This window comes from Orcinus orca, chromosome 8 (assembly GCF_937001465.1).
Source record: "Orcinus orca chromosome 8, mOrcOrc1.1, whole genome shotgun sequence".
In the NCBI taxonomy this organism is placed as follows: Eukaryota; Metazoa; Chordata; class Mammalia; order Artiodactyla; family Delphinidae; genus Orcinus; species Orcinus orca.
In genome coordinates this window covers 95,111,842-95,128,304 of record NC_064566.1, presented here as the reverse complement: position 1 = coordinate 95,128,304, position 16,463 = coordinate 95,111,842, and the positions used below count along the sequence as shown (strand labels likewise).

Below are 16,463 nucleotides of genomic sequence, written 5' to 3'. Positions count from 1 at the left end.
ACTACTGAGCCCGCGCTCTAGAGCCCACAAGCCACAACTACTGAAGCCCGCGCGCCTAGAGCCTGTGCTCCTCAACAAGAGAAGCCACTGCAATGAGAAGCCCCCTGCACCGTGACAGAGTAGCCCCCACTCACCACAACTAGAGAATGCCTGCGCGCAGCAACAAAGACCCAACGCAGCCAAAAATAAATTAATTAATTAATTTTAAAAAAATAAAAAAAGAATCCATGAACCTTTACTCAGGTTCATTTTGAGAGTTGAAAAAAGGACTGCTCATTATTTAAATTCAAGCCTTTAAATCCTTTGATCAGCAATTTCACCTACCTTGAGGATCTAAAAGGAGCAAATATCAAATTATTTTTGAAATGGGACTCAAATGTCTTGCAACCCAGTACTGACTAGCGCCACACACAAAACGATCAATCGTTATTTCTCGCAGCCAAATCAGTTCTGCTCCCTTATGAGATTATTATTCATATAGTAATCTGAATACAAAATGGACTAAAATTACCCGAGTCCTTTGTCTGCCACTACAATGCTACAGGTCTATCTCAGGGCTTTGAGAGATATGTCTATCCTCAGTTTATTGAAACTCAAAACTTAATTTGAAGTTTAATATTGAACTGAATCCACTGCAACCCCTAAATTTAGTGCCATTTTATCTTGCTATCATGTACATTTTTTTTGCTGTTCTGTGAATTGTCTCACTTCTTTCCACTAATGGGACTGAGACAAGATTCTTGCTTAAGGCCAGACTAAACCAAAGCACAGAACTTCTCAGTGTCTCCTAGAAACTGTCTCCCCTTAAGTAAGTAATGCAGCATTTCTCCCAATTATGTTTTATATAAATCACTTTCATGTTATTCGTTCATTCAGCAAACATCTATGGATAATATCCATTCCTGGTGCCAGGCACTTGATGAGATACTCAACCACCAAAATTTATTTATGCAATTCTCTTGATCCACTTTAAACAAATTATCCCAGAGAGTAGAAAGTGCATCCACAAACTGACTAGAAAAAGGGAAAAAAGTTAGAGTAATCAAAACTTCCAGGGAATTCCCTGGTGGTCCAGTGGTTAGGACTCGGCGCTTTCACTGCTGTGGCCCGGGTTCGATTCCTGGTTGGGGAACTAAGATTCCGCAAGTAGCGTGCGGGGTGGGGGAAGACTTTCATAGGTATGAAAATATGCTGAGAGTTAGCGAGTGGAGAGACTTATGTCACCAATATTTCCTGAATGCCATAAAGATAAAGGTAATTTCAGTTGACCTGATAAATAGCAGGCCTAAACTCATTGCTGATTAAGTAGAAACCCTCCAGAGTTGCACTGATACGGCAGCTCTAGACACACGTGGCTATGTGAATTTAAAATTACAGGGAGTTCTTCAGTCACACCAACCATGTTTCAGGTGCTAAACAGCCATATGCCAACGGCTACCACACCGACCTGAGCAGATACAGAACATTCACAGCACTGCACCTGAGGATTTCTGATTTAAGCACAGCCCAAACCCAGCACAGCCCAAAATCCAAGCGTACAACTCATCTTGCAACTTGAGGTGACTTGGTACAACCACACTGGGCGTTCGGGCGCATTTTCTCTGTGACAAGCGGGACAGTGGCTGAGACCAGCCCCCCAGAGAGATGTGCACTCACTTGCAGCACTGCTTCTTTATGTTGCGGCCACCAAACTTGGGCTTGTCCAAGCAGTTAGTGCACACACCACAGTCCTCAGGCACCTGGCAGCCGGGACACTGTCCACACCGCCTTGACCGCCGTCCCTTCTTTACTGGAGGTTCCTGCGGCGCCTTGTTTCTGGTGACGGGTTTAATTGGTTTGATGGGCGGAGCAAGAGGTTCGGCGTCTTCTGAGCCAGCAATCGATGACTTGTCTGTTAAAGAAATGTGGCATTAGCTCTGACAGAGTATCTGGCTCCTTCCTGGGAGCAGAGGGGAGATTCTCAAAATCTACTGATGTTAGTATATACATTCAAACCTTGTTTTAATTGAGACTCCAAAAATCAAATTCATTACAATAAAAATATTCATATGCAGAACACAGAGCCTGTTTTAAATAATTAAATGTTTAAAAATGCCTGTAACTTGCAGCTTAAGGAAAGCAGAAATCCAAACAATGAAAACAAAATACAGTGTAACCGAAAGTCAAGAACATGAATTGAGGGAGTTCCCTGGTGACCTAGTTGTTAGGATTTGGCACTTTCACTGCAGGGGCCCAGGTTCGATCCCTGGTTGGGGAACATCCTGAAAGCCACGCAGCGTGGCCAAAATACAAAAAATAATTAATGTTTTTTAAAAAAGAAAATATGATTACAAAAAAGAAAGTAAAGAAAGCATTAAAAAAAAAAAAGAATATGAATTGAATGCTTCTGAAGACTCTCTAAACCTCTAAATTTCATCTGAGCAGTCACCCATGAGAACGTGCCTCACAGACCTGAAACCACAGGGCCTCCAGCTGCTGTGCTCTGAAATCCAGGGGTACAGAGGCCACAATTACCACAGAGGTTGCTCTCAGGCAGTGACAAGCGTGGCAGGGATACTAGGGTAGGCCTGTTCCAGGGAGACACGAGACTCCTCTGACAGTCAATGTTTGCTCAAGGGCTCCCTGACAGCCTTGCCGAGCTTTCTCACACTGCACGGCATCCAGGAAGATTCTGCCCAGCCTTCCTTCCCACTCTCCTTCACTAGGGTCAGACTTACAGAGCAGTCTGACAGCTCTCCCAGCCTTTCCTGACTCCCTCCCCATTTTCTCTCTCAGGCATTTCCTCTAATAACACCCTTACACATTTAATCCCCCCACCCTCCGCCATCTGGTTTTTGGAGGACCCAGCCTAACATATAATGCTATGAAGAGCCTACTGGGCACTCCCAGGATGATCAGCAAACAAACCCAGTGTCTGCTCAGACCTCAAGGTTGACATCCCCGACCTACCATCATTTCCCATGGAAGACAAAATCTTTTCTCGTTCTTCCCAAGGTAAGGCACTCAGGGTGGGCATGTCATCAGGAAACACAGCTCGTTTTCGGCCAAGGGCAACAGCAGCTCTTCTGCAGACGTGTTTAATCCGGGGTCCTCGCACAGAGGTCTCCGATGAGTCACTTTCTTGACCCTGAGGAGGAGGCAAGCCAAAAACAAACAATAACAACCATATGCGTTGAAAATATAATTGAATGAAGCCAAGGTATAGTTGATTAACTTATAGATTCAACACATACAACTCTAGTTATTCCCAGCTGATAGGCCACATCAATATATAGAAATCACCTACTTCTAAAATTGGCAGAAAAGGACTCTAATCAAAAAACAGAAATCAGCTAGGCTTCTATTCCCAATTATACTACTTCTTTAAAATTTTCCTCAAAAAAAAAAATCAAGCTGCCAGTCTGCATTATCAAGAAGCTCATTCTCGTGTAAACTGGGCTTATCGAGCCACAGACTATTTCTTATATTTCCCTGATCAACAGAGAAGTAGGGGGAAATAACCTATAAATGGAAGTATAAAAGGCCACGGCTCCAAACAGAAATGTCTCACACTTTAAAGAGCCACGGCTCCTACCACTAGGAGGTTAACCTAAAACATCCAAAATGGTGTCGGAAATAAGTCTCATCATATTCCCGCTAGACCTCTCAACTGGCAGAATTACTAAATGTAAACGTGGCCCTACGCTGAATAACATTAAAACCTAAGTTTGTGGTCATCTTAACCTAACTTGACACGTTGGTATAAACACGCATCTACTACATGACAATGTTTAAAAACAATCTAAAGATTGGCAGGTTTTCTCAGAAAAGACCAGTGCCTAGCTCGCTTTGTTAATTAAAAAAAAAAAAAAAAAAAAAAGCTCTTCTTTACAAAAATCTGTTTGTCATCATCTTAACTAACTGAATTGTACAGCTTTTCTGTATCACAACTTGAGGCTAAGTGCTTCTCATATGTATTCTGCAGATACCTATTTTCTATTGGTCTGATCACTCACAGCTCAGAGGAAGAGATTCCCCCCGTCCCTGTTTCCTATAGGAAACAACAGTAAAACAATCTGACTGCAAAAATGCATCTTCAAAATTAAGTCACAGATTCCATCACACCAAACCCATTAAGTACAAAACAACTCAGCATTCAGGGTAATGTGGCCCCACGTACCTTTCAGTCTTGGTTCACCGCTTTCCTACACGTACCAGTCCAGCTATCCCCGTTCCTCAAGTATGCTTTATACTTTTCTATCTCTACCCTACACTGTTTCCTCTCCTTAAAAATTTCTCCCCTATCATTTTCTACCTACCAAAATCCTACCCGTCCGTAAAGGACCACTGCGAATGCCACCATCTTTTCCTGATTCCCATACCTGGATCTAACTGAAACACTCAGCCTAAAACTTGCTCCTAGACGGGGCTCGAGAAACTGTTGATTTTAATGGGCAAGATGGAAAAGAGTACCTGTGCTTTGGGCTGGTCAGTTTGTTTAAGACTCTTACTCTTCTCAATCTTGCAGAGCTGGGCTTTGGCCTTTTTTAGGAGGCTGGCAACCCTCTTGTCAGTCATTGGAAGCTTGTCTGCCTGAGCCAACATGGAGCCTATGGAGGAAGTGGAATGTTTAACAGTGCTAGATGAAGGAGTGGAAAGGCAGAGGGTTTTCTCCTTCTCCAGGGATGGGGCAGTTGGGCCGAGGTCCAAGTTGGTTTTTTCCAGATTTCCTCTCCCTTTCTTTATAAGTATTTTGGTTTTGACAGCTGTTGTATCCCCAAGAGTCACAGAAGCAATATCAGTCCCAGAATCAAGTGATGAAGACTTCTTCCGCCCGGTTGCTTTTTTGGCAGAAGATGAAGTGGCCACATCTTCACCAACAACCTTCTCTTTGGAAACCCTACCCACAGGATACAAAGCAGAGCTACTCTGAATTTCTGATCCCTTTTTCCTTTTCTCTTTCCTGGACTCCCGCTTATTCTCTTTCTCTCTCTCCCGGTCTCTCTCTCTACTCTTGTCCTTCTCCACGCTCTTGTCAGCATCTCGCTCTTTGGACAGCTCCTCAGGGGCTTTGTCTTTATTTCTCCCTCTCTCAGTCTGAGAGCCTGGGGTAAACCAAGGGAAGAGAGGAGTGGGACTACTGGACGAAAATGGCTCTGCCGGAGCACTAGTCTGCTTCCTTGGTCTCTGGTTTTTCTCTGCAGATTCCCCAGACTGAGTCAGGGAGTGAGAAGGAAAAGTAAAAGTTGGGTTTAAGGCACTAGTGGCAAGAGGACTAACAGAAATGCTTAACGAGGAAGAGACAGAAGACGGTGGGGTGAGAGGTGACAGCTCAGAAGTGCTAAGCCTTCCACTTCTTGTCCTCATGGAGTGAGAAGGAGATCTTGGTTCCGATCGAATAGGGCTAAACACTTTTCTTTTCCTTTTCCTGTTAGATACTCCTGAAGAAGATGTTCCAGCAGAAGTTCGATTACTAGGCAAGGTTACAGACTCAAATATCCTAGAGTGAGCCTCACTTGGAGTAAATCGTGGAGCTCTCAGAAGAGGGCTCCTTTTGTGCATATCAAACCTTGTTCCAGAATGGAGTGGCGAAAACAATCGGGCTGAAGCAGCAGTACCAGATGTAGAAAACCCGGACGCGAAGCCGACATCCTCAGGAGTCAGTGGAGGGGGGCGGAAATTATCAAATATTGGTTTGCGAATAAGACCTTCTTTGGCATACTTTGCTGAGGAAAAGTACTGTGGCTCTGACCTAGAGTGCTTTAAAGAAGTCCACCTAAATGTCGGTTCTCGCAAAATAGATTTTCGCTTCCCTTGCATGGGAGCGGCAGAAGTAGGCAAAAATGGTGATGCTAAAGGGATGGTTGGAGGCATGAGCCAAGGTGTGTGGTCAGAGATACTGGAGGCTGGCTGCAGCGGGGGCGGTGGAGTAAGCAGGGGTGGAGGTGGCGAGGAAGAGGTCTGCTGCTGGGGGGCACTTTGTAGGGTGGACAACTTTTTCGTCGTTCTAGATCCAAAACTTCTCTCTGACACTGAATACCTTCTGCTTCTCCTGTCATTACTATCGTTTTCTGGGGACTGGGAAATAGGCAGTGGAGTGTGAACTTCGGGGGTATCGCTCCGCTCTTCAGGAAGTACCTGAATCTCCTCAGAGGCCTGAGAATCTGTGGAGGTATCAACACTGGGGCTACTGGACCGGGAGGAGTCTGAAGACATCTGAGAGGAGTGCTGAGAAGCTGCACTTGATTTTTCGGAAGATCCACAGGACGTGGCACTGAATCTACTATTCGGTGTAGACTCTAGTCGGGCAATTTTAATTGGAGGGTCATAATCCTCATCCTCTATGAACCGCCGAGGAGTTTTAATGATCCTCGAGGAGATGGCACTGACAACAGGCATAATGAACTGTCGGATGTTTTTGACCTGTGTCTTCACCTTTCTTCCTTGCAGCTGAGCTGCTTCTTTCTCAATTTTCTTTTGAGCCCCCTTTTTTGCCCTCTGCAAGAGCTGCTTAGCAATTGTTGCATCTGTCCTTTTAGAAGAAGGAATAATCCTAACCGGCTTAATCCTTCGAGGGCTTTGTCTGACTACTGTCTTATCTTCTTTTGTGAGTGGAGGTGTTCCTTCCTTGTCTTTCCGGACCTTCTGGGGCTTTTCCAGTTCAGAGTTAATGAGGAGACCTGAAGGGGTCTTTATCCTTTCTGTTGATGGAGGCCTTCCTCGCCGGCGTACAATCTGTACCCCCTTCCTTCCTATTTGAAGCTTCCCTGTCTTAAACTTTGACTTGAGAGGAGAGAGTTTACCTGCTCTTAATTTTTTAATCTTTGTGGCTTGCTGAAATGTAGCAGAAGGTGTTCGTTTCATTTTCTTCAGGCTATCTTCTTTGTTTCCCTTTGGTAACTCTGAAATGTCCTTTCCATGCGTTATTTTGAGTTTTACTCCAGGGAAGGTGGGAGGTCTTCCTCTCTTCTTTTCTATACTTTTAGAATCTTTCTTCTTGATCTTATCTCCAGATTTGGTCTCTGATTTATTTAGAGGGGAGAACACAGATGGGTCTGAGAGGAGAGCTGAATTTCGGTCAGAGCCACTTCTAGGTCTCCCGCGAGGTTTTCGAGGACTAGTTTTAACTGTGTATAGAAATTAAACAATGAAGAGCATATATTTAGCTTTGTAGTTTAGGTCTTAACTAAGCTGAATATAATTTAGCACAAGCCATTCTGTACTGAACTCTACCTGGGTCTAATCAGTCAAAAAACATCTTAATTGTGCTTAGTTTCTTTTCACCAAAAACCTGCCTCAAAGAAATCGAGTAAATAACATCCTACCTAAAAGAACACTTAACTACCTTTTTGATAGAAAAACTAAGATGATAAGAGGTTTTCAACTGAGCAATTAATATATAAAACTAATTTTCCTACAACTTTGGGTGAACAAGAAGGTTTTTTCTGAATTAAAAAAAGGTGTGTTTTAAAAAAATCTGTATGAGCTTTTCCATATAGTAGCCACCAAGAGTTAATATCTGAGAACACATTTATAGTAAGTCATCCCATTTTTTAAACTCAGAATTTTGGCTTTAATAAATCTGAACAAGGTGCTCTTCAGTCAACAACATACCAACTTCTATAGGCTACAATAATATACCAACTCCTATAGGCAGCTCAGCTTCCTATATTTTCAATCTGCTTTGCCAAAGTAAGTTTAAAAAGTTTCACTGGGGCTTCCCTGGTGGCGCAGTGGTTGAGAGTCCGCCTGCCGATGCAGGGGACGCGGGTTCGTGCCCTGGTCCGGGAAGATCCCACATGCCGCGGAGCGGCTGGGCCTGTGAGCCATAGCCGCTGAGCCTGCGCGTCCAGAGCCTGTGCTCCGCAACGGGAGAGGCCACAACAGTGAGAGGCCCACGTACCGAAAAAAAAAAAAAAAAGTTTCACTGAAAAGAAAAACATTCATTCATGAGACATCAGAATAAGATCACTGAACTCAGTGGTAGGTGAACTAATCAGTGAAATGACATGAGATGTCCATTAATCTATTCCCCTACCTACAGGTTCTTGAACTAGTTAGTCTCAAATTACAAAAAAGATTTAACCATAATTGATGTCAAGAGCAAACTGACAATTTAAATCAGATTTCTTCTATTCTAAATAAAAGGAATTTGCCAACTTATAAATCAGCTCAATTTGCTGCTTATCAAGAGACTTCAGAAAAACCACTGTTTTCTAAAATTCTCTTTTTTTGTTTTTGTTTTTCTTTTTTGGCCATGCTGCACAGCTTGCGGGATCTCAGTTCCCTGACCGGGGATTGAACCCAGGCCCCAGCACTGAAAGCAGTGAAAGCCTGGAATCCTAACCACTAGACCACCTGGGAACTCCCTAAAATTCTTTGTATAGTCTGTACTCTCTTTTCTTTTTAAAGATGTATTCTTTGTTATTGAAGTATAATTGACATACAATACATTAGTTCCAGGTGTACAACATAGTGATTTGATTTATATACACCACAGCTTGATCACCACATATAGTCTGTACTTTCTAAATGTATTATGAGTTGCCTCCTCTATCATATCATCTCTTCTCTCGTGACTTTTCAGTGCTTTATATGACTCAACATTCTTCTGAGATTAAAACCTCCCCTAAGAGGCACCAGAAGAGATTTATGCCATTATGATGAACATTTTAGACTATGGAACCAGCTTTCTAACAGAACAGAAATCAACAAAGGTCTTATTGTTGAGCTTTCTAAATATAAATGCTTTCCTCACCAATTAACTTGAAACCTCTCTTAATAGATTAAGATTCACAAATCTGTTCTCAATATATACTAATTACAACGAAAGTAATGGACTAGAAGACAGCAGAGAAACAGTTTCATTTCTTAATAAAGTATACACAGATGGTTTAAAAAAACAAACAAAAAACAACATTTAAGGTACACTGACAGCCAAGAAAAAAACTTGAGGAAATCATCAAGAAAGGGTTGTGAATTAACAAAATAAACTCCTACCCAGAAGTACATCACAAGATTCCTTACAATCTTGGTAGACTTGAAGCTAGCTGGCTACTCATAGGCCTTTATTAATTCTGAAAACCTCTTCTATCCATCTTTTTAAAAAAGCTCTTGGTGGACAGGGAGAAAAAGCAGAATAGAGAAGAGTCCTGCTCTGCTAACTTCCATAATCCACAACACATTCAAAGAACTCACAAATCAGTCAGAAGTAAACTGCTCATCATGTCTTTTCTGGGCCTCATTTTATTATCTATAAATGAAGGGTTAGACCAGACAATCTCTAACATCACCTGATACGAAGTTTTAAGATTTCATCACATCTTAAAGAGAATATTGCTACTGTCTAAATGGCACAGATACTGGAATACTACTGGCTAAGTCCTCTCAACTAGAATGGCAATACCACCACCACTTGGGAAAGGAAAAATTGTCAACTTATGTGTTTGAGTTAGATTACTATATAATATATGATGACTCAAATGAAATGCAAATGCTAACAAACATCACAAACTATGTCAACATCAAGAACCAAAAGCACAGCTAACAACATCATATTTAACTAGACTGTCTATGCACATAAAATCAAAGACAACCATACAAGAAGTCAGAATGGCAGCACAGATGGGGAATGTTTTTTTCATCAAAAGATCTATAGCCCTCTCCTATACAGAACAATTCTGCAAGCCATTAAATGTTATTTCCACTGAGGATCATCTTGCAGGAAACTGCTGTTAAGTCTAGAATTTCAAGACATTCTAGATATATTCTTATTGAGAACAATGACAAATATTGCTAATAAATGGAAATACCCATGTCGTTTTTATTTTCTTTATTTTAACACAGTTTTTCAAGGATCAGATAAAATAGTTTCATACAGTGCCAACATTTTGTTTTTAGTTCTTTGACAATAGTAGACCAAATTTCATCTGTAAAAAACAATGGCCAAATTATTTCCAAAGTCATATTTACTGCCACACAATTCAAAATGTGTAAATGTGAGGATGCTGCTCTCAGTAGGTAACCTTCAATTTGCCTACCAGGTTCTGCAAGCATTCCATGGAAATCCAGCCCCCATGCCTCTGGTGGTTCCCATAGAGAAGCATTATCAAGGATAAACCAAAAGCGGCCTGACAGAGAAGTCCCTTAAAGAGGTCTAGCTCATAAGCCATTTCCTACTTAGTGTGAGGGAAAGGGAAGGATGCACCCAAAAAACCCCAGTATTTAAGACCACCCTTTACATGCAAAGAAGGCAAGGGGAAGTCACAGTCTCTTAACAAACAAAACGTAAAGATGCCATGCATTTAACTGGCCATACCTGAAGGAGACCTTGTGGGACTTCGTACTCTGACTTCTTCATCTGAGCCAAAACCTAAGAACTGCTCATCCTATAACAAAGGAAAATTATTTTAAAATCAGGAAAAAAACAACAAAAAAAACATGAATCTGAACATATCCCAAAGAAATGCCCAGAGGAGACACAAATGAATTTGGAAAATTTAGCCTCTATGTATTACTCATCATCATTCATATGGATATTATTATAAAATAACTTAATACTGAAATAAATGGACCCAGCCATATGGCTTCATTACAGACAATAGGAGCTGTGTAGTAATTGAACAATGCATTGATAAGTCACCTTTGGTGCACAGTACATAGGGGACAGTCCTAAATTTCAAACTATAGATACAGCCCAAAACAATTAAAGAATGACTTTAATTCAAGTAAGCAAATCAGTACAATGGCAGAAATATACAGCCCCAATAAAACAAATACCTTTTCAACAGGTAGTTAAGTCTATAGACACATAAGGAATAATCTACAATATCATAATCTCCTGTCTACTAAATATTAATAGAGACTGAAATTGCCATTATCGTCAGTTCCTTAACTCAGGAATTGACATTTAGATGTGATTTCTATACATTTGAGATCCAGAGATTCTCAACATGCATTTTATGGCATCATTTTTAAATGCCCTGTGATAAGAGACTTAATGGTGGGCAGCAGCATTTGTGAAAGGGATGATGAATTGACTACACCAATTCAAGAATGCATCCAAGAATAACTGAAGGAACCATCTTATTTTCAGTCATACTGAGAAAAGGCAAAAACTTCTCTTTACCTCTAACTTTTAACCTGCCTTTTAAGAAAATACTAAGGATTTAAACGATTTTGAACAAATTGTCAAGAAATATGGTCTATTTAAACAACCTGATTAATAGAAATTCACCGATTCAGAAGCTAAGAGTTTTCTACAAAGAGATAAGAATTTCAGATGCCAGAAACAAAATCCACATAAAACAAGAACGAAATAAGGAATTATAGACAGATTTTCTTGTACCTCCAATTTATACTGATAATCCCCAAACTAAGTTCCAACAGTTAAAGACCCCCAATTGTAGAGGGGGCCACTTCATCCTCTCGTTTGTTGGCACGTGCCACCACTGAAGAGAGGGAAGGGCTTGTCTGAGGTTTCAATTCTTTTATTTATTGGAGCGTTGTAAGGAATAAATGAAATAATTTATGTAAGTTATGTAATTTATGTAAAATCATTCATAAAACTATAATGTGGTGTCCATATTGTAGTTCGTATTATTGATGTGGTTTTAGAAGTTGAAGTTCTGAAGGGCCAAATGACTTGCCCAAGATCATACAGTTATTTGCAAATAACTTCCTACCATAATGGCTACAATCTAAAACTATAAATAAATATGTAAAGGAATCCAATAAGTCACCTACAGTACAAAATACCCTATTCTTTCAGCTACTATTAAAGTAACATGACACCCATTTTCAAATCCTTAAAGTTTCTGATTTAATTCATTCTTTCCCTGCATTATCCTTATGGAACAACTGCTAATCTATGCATTTCACAAAGACATCTGAGGATTTCCTAACGCTTGCCAGGGGACTACATTGCTAAATGCATAAGTTCTATGCTCCAAGTGTTGCAATGAGAGAGTTCTAGCAACTATACATACAATAGCCAACAGGTAAAGTAACCAACAGCTGAAGTAATGAAAAATGTTTAATCTTTAAAAGAAACATAAGAGATCCACATTGCTATGTTTATTATCAGCAACCTTAGTGAGTCACTTTTCTATATTTCTAACTTTCACAATATGTAGCTGTACAACCCTAATTCAGTGTGCTCCAAAAGAGTACTACTGAGCTGTCAAGCAGTAATTTAACTAACTCTGCCAATGTTTAAAGTTTCCAAGTACTTTCCAAAATGACAGAAGGCATTAACTCTTTCTTTGTGGTCTTGTAGTTGGAATAAGAAAAGAATGACTTGACTTCCACCCAAGAGCTTTCTTTTCACTTCAAATATAGACTGACTTCTTGAAGCATGCTTAAAAAAATAAGCACCCATTGTTTAAACAATCCAGACAGTTTAGCCAAAAACAAAAGCCATCATTGTTATGTTAAAGAGTTCTGGTCAGCTAACTCTGAACTTCCAATTCCACGTAGAAGTTCCCCAAAATCTAAGGAAAACCAAGCTGAGAAAGCACTGGGGAAAAAAATGCTGCAAGAAGGCGCTACAAATGAAGTCCTTTTTGCCTCTCCTGTTGCTCCCATCACCCCCTTTAAACACATGGGGTTCCTGGAAGATGCAGTAAACAAGGTAACAGTGCTAGCTTCCCAGGGATTTAGGCTTGCCTAGAAATCAAAAGACTAAGTCAAAATGTCTACAAAAAAAGGTAACAAGAGAAGCTGCAATTAAATCCACGTTTGGCACTATGGCATCATAAGCCTGGACACTCGTGAAGAGAGGAAACAGAAGACCCCACGCTACACAGGATGAAGTATTCCTGGAAACTGGGCCCAAACAGCCATCCATACTTTTCCTTTCACTCTGGCTTCCTCTGATGAGCACAGCACTCCAAGACAAACTATAGGCAAGAGGCAACAAACCTATTCCTTCTGGATAATGATGTCACTAGATCGTCAAGATTTTACCCTTTTCTTACCTCCAAAGATAGAAAAATATCCTTGCCGAGTTGAGCACCATAAAATACTGTTGGACCATATTTAGCTTCCGGAGATTAGGAATGCAATGAAGCTAATGTTGTTTCCCAAGTGAAAGCTAATTCTAAAATAATACATGTGTGGAATTTCTTTATTATCCCTACCCCTACCTCTAGGGGTTATTTGAGAACTTCCAAACATACGTTTACTAGCAAATTCTACGTTACCCATAAATATCTTAACATTTGATTTTTATTTTAATGGCAGAATTTTAATCCTTTAGTGGCTATTATATTTGTGATGAAGCAACAGGAATATGTTTTCCACAAGTGAATCTAAGTGAACCCAAAGTATTACAGACAATGATGTTTACAGATAAAATGTAATGACGAAGGTATTTTAGAAAAATACATGAAGTTCTGTATTTCAAGGAATTATGTACTGCTAGGACAACTCTGCAAACAAAACACTATTTCTTTTACTTGTCCATTCATTCAAAAACCATTTATATGCTATCTGTTCCCAATGCAAAGGTAAGTAGTAAGACATGATCCTGCTCCCAAGAAGTAGCTAAAGCAGACAGGCAGGTGCACAATCTCAGCCTTCCTTTAGAAAGCCAAAATCCCTTAAAAAGTCGGTGAAGGATAAATTACTACGTAATTCATATTCTGGAATAAAAAACTGGCTTAAATCTTGGAATAGTTCATTCTTCCACTTGTATTTGTATTAGGTTCATGGAGAAATAGTCAACAAATCTCAAAATTCTTCCAAAGGATAGCAATGTCTATCTCCATGCCTCAGTATTGTACTAGGCACCACTCCAGCATTAGAAATCTGAGAGAGTTTAAGTAATCGAGACCTAAATCATCTGCAGTGATTAGATGCGACACAGTTCCTAGTAATACCAGTGATCTGATAAACTTGCAACTGAGAAAGTCAATGCCTTTTCCTTCCTACCCCCAACTAAAATAGATTTTAGCTCCTCCCGTAAGTTCTTCCCAATTTAGTCAGAGCAGAAACCATTCACCTGGAGTTCTTCACCTCCCAATCTAATGTGGAGGTTCCAAAGCTATTTTGAAAACTCTTCTATTAAACAAGCTTGGCCACACCTGGCCTTTGATGAATAAGGCCTAGGATAACCTCTCATAACCTTCTTTCTTTTCTAGCAAGAGACTCAGCACTTCAGAGCACTGAATTAGATGGTAAGTACCTTAGCATTCTTCTGTCTCCAAAATGGTTAGTCTTTCGAGTTAAAAAAAAAAATCAAATTTCTTCATCTACAGAGGTTTATTGATGAATCAACTGAAAATAACATCAAAAACCATAGACAGTATCAAAAGCACCCGATACGTAATTGTTTGAAATTCTTTGTTTTGAAGGCTTATAATTTTTGGTATCATCATATATGGTTCCATCATATGAGGAGGCCACAGAACTAAGAAAATTACTAAGAACAACTAAAGAAGACGAAGAAACGTCAAGGAGGCATATTGTGCATCTCAGTAGCTCTAGTTAAAGAAGAGTAACACTTCTCCTTTGGGAATTTATTCCAGTTAGCTACACTGCTGCTGGCACATTTCTCTGAGTGTCTATCGCTACAAGCTCTAAAATAACAAGGGCTTGGGAATTCCCTGGTGGTTCAGTGGTTAGGACTCTGTGCTTTCACTGCTAAGGGCCTGCATTCGATCTCTGGTTGGGGAACTAAGATCCCACAAGCTGGGCAGTGTGGCCAAAAAGATAAATAAATTTAAAAAATAAAATACCAAGGTCTTAGCGCTGCATTTTAAAGACATACATAATCACCAGTACTTAATTAGCATAATGGATAAAGAATGTGTTTACAAGTTTGTCTCCTTCTCTAGAGCACTCACTCTTTAAAGACAGGGAAAGTTTACTTATTCATTGTTGTATTTTAGTATCTGGCACAAATTTAGAGTAATAAATGTTTGTAAAATGAAAATAAAGGAAATGCAGTACACTGTTTAAAAAACATTACGTGGTAATAGCACAGTAGCATAAAATACTGGTGCACTCAAAAGAATTAGACAATAAGATTCTTCTTTTAAGAATTCATAGGGAGGGGTCTTCCCTGGTGGCAGTGGTTAAGAATCCGCCTGCCAGTGCAGGGGACATGGATTTGAGCCCTGGTCCAGGAAGATCCCATGTGCTACGGAGCAACTAAGCCTGTGCACCACAACTACTGAGCCCACGTGCCACAACTACTGAAGCCAGCACGCCTAGAACCCGTGCTCCGCAACAAGAGAAGCCTGGCAATGAGAAGCCCACACACTGCAACCAAGAGTAGCCTCTGCTCGCAGCAACTAGAGAAAGCCCTGGCACAGCAACGAAGACCCAACACAGCCAAAAATAAATTAATTAATTTTAAAAAAACACAAAAACTAATGGAATGCAGTGTGTTTCCTGCTATGCCAGAGGAATACACATGCCAGAGAAATGAATATGGAAGCACAGCAGAAAGGTGACTAACCCAGTCAAGGAGAAAGAGTCAGGAAAGCCACTGCAGAAAGGGTGAAAGCTTACTCAAACTTCTAAAGGATGGTAAATTAGGGTTGAAGGGAGATATTTCAGGCAGAGAGAATAACACATACAAAGGCACAGAGATACAAAAGAGCATGGCATGGAGTGAAATTACAGACAGTTCAGTAGGGCTGAGGCCCTAGCTGATGTGGGAAAGGAGCATAAGATATTGAGGAGGAAAAAAGGCAGAGGCAGATCATGAAAGGCCTTAAATGCCTTTCTGAGTTTGAAGTTTATCTTCAAGGAAGTGTGGGCCTCATCCTGAGGGCTACAGCTCATCAGTAACACTTTCGGGCAGGAGAGAAGCATGATTAGATTTATATTTTCAAAAGATCACTATGACAGCAGTGGGGAAGTAGAGACTGCCTTTAAAACCAGAGGCAGTAAGAACAGCTATAAAATGACTGCAGTGGCAATGGGGATTAAGGAAAAGGGCAGATTCCATAGACAGTTAGGAGGCAAAATGAACAAGGTTTCAATATAAAGGGTTCAGGGGATGGAAAGAATCAGTAAAGACTTGCAGGTGTTGGGCTTAGGTTGATTAGGTTTATGGTGATATATTTATAAGACTGGGAAAAAAGAAAGAAGAGAGGTTTCTAGGAGCAGGAGGGAAATCAGTTTAGACGCATGAATTTGAAATGTCTGTCCAAGTTGTAAGATACAATGATCTGGAGAAAACGCATCTGATTCAATGAATTTATGAATGCTGAAACTGTGTATATAAACAGTCACCCAGGGAGAGAATACAGAGAAAAAGAGGATACACGGCAGATCCCCAGGGAATACCCACACTTCACGTACAGGGGAAAGGGACGCTAAGGGGGGAGATAGAGATGGAATGGCCAAGGAGACAGATCATGTATCTAAGTACAGAACAGTCAAGGGAAGAATACGCATCAAGAGATGGCCAAGTTGGGGAGGGATACAAAAGGATTTTGTACAGAGGATATCAAAATTGGGAGGTCACCTAT

At 40.5% G+C, this 16,463-nt stretch overlaps 1 protein-coding gene across 11 annotated transcripts in view; it reads right to left on the bottom strand.

Moving 5' to 3' along the window:
• KMT2A (lysine methyltransferase 2A) overlaps window positions 1-16,463 on the bottom strand; it is a 76,243-nt gene that overhangs the window by 39,935 nt on the left and 19,845 nt on the right. For 7 of the 11 annotated variants that reach the window (XM_049712896.1, XM_049712900.1, XM_049712898.1 and 4 more), the window contains 4 exons: window positions 10,298-10,367; window positions 4,453-7,106; window positions 2,950-3,127; window positions 1,657-1,891 (listed from right to left, as the gene is read on the bottom strand). In XM_049712896.1, the coding sequence (XP_049568853.1) occupies window positions 1,657-1,891; window positions 2,950-3,127; window positions 4,453-7,106; window positions 10,298-10,367 (3,137 nt within the window). The remainder of the gene's footprint in view (window positions 1-1,656; window positions 1,892-2,949; window positions 3,128-4,452; window positions 7,107-10,297; window positions 10,368-16,463) is intronic. The other 4 variants (XM_049712903.1, XM_049712904.1, XM_049712905.1 and 1 more) reach the window with 2 other exon arrangements.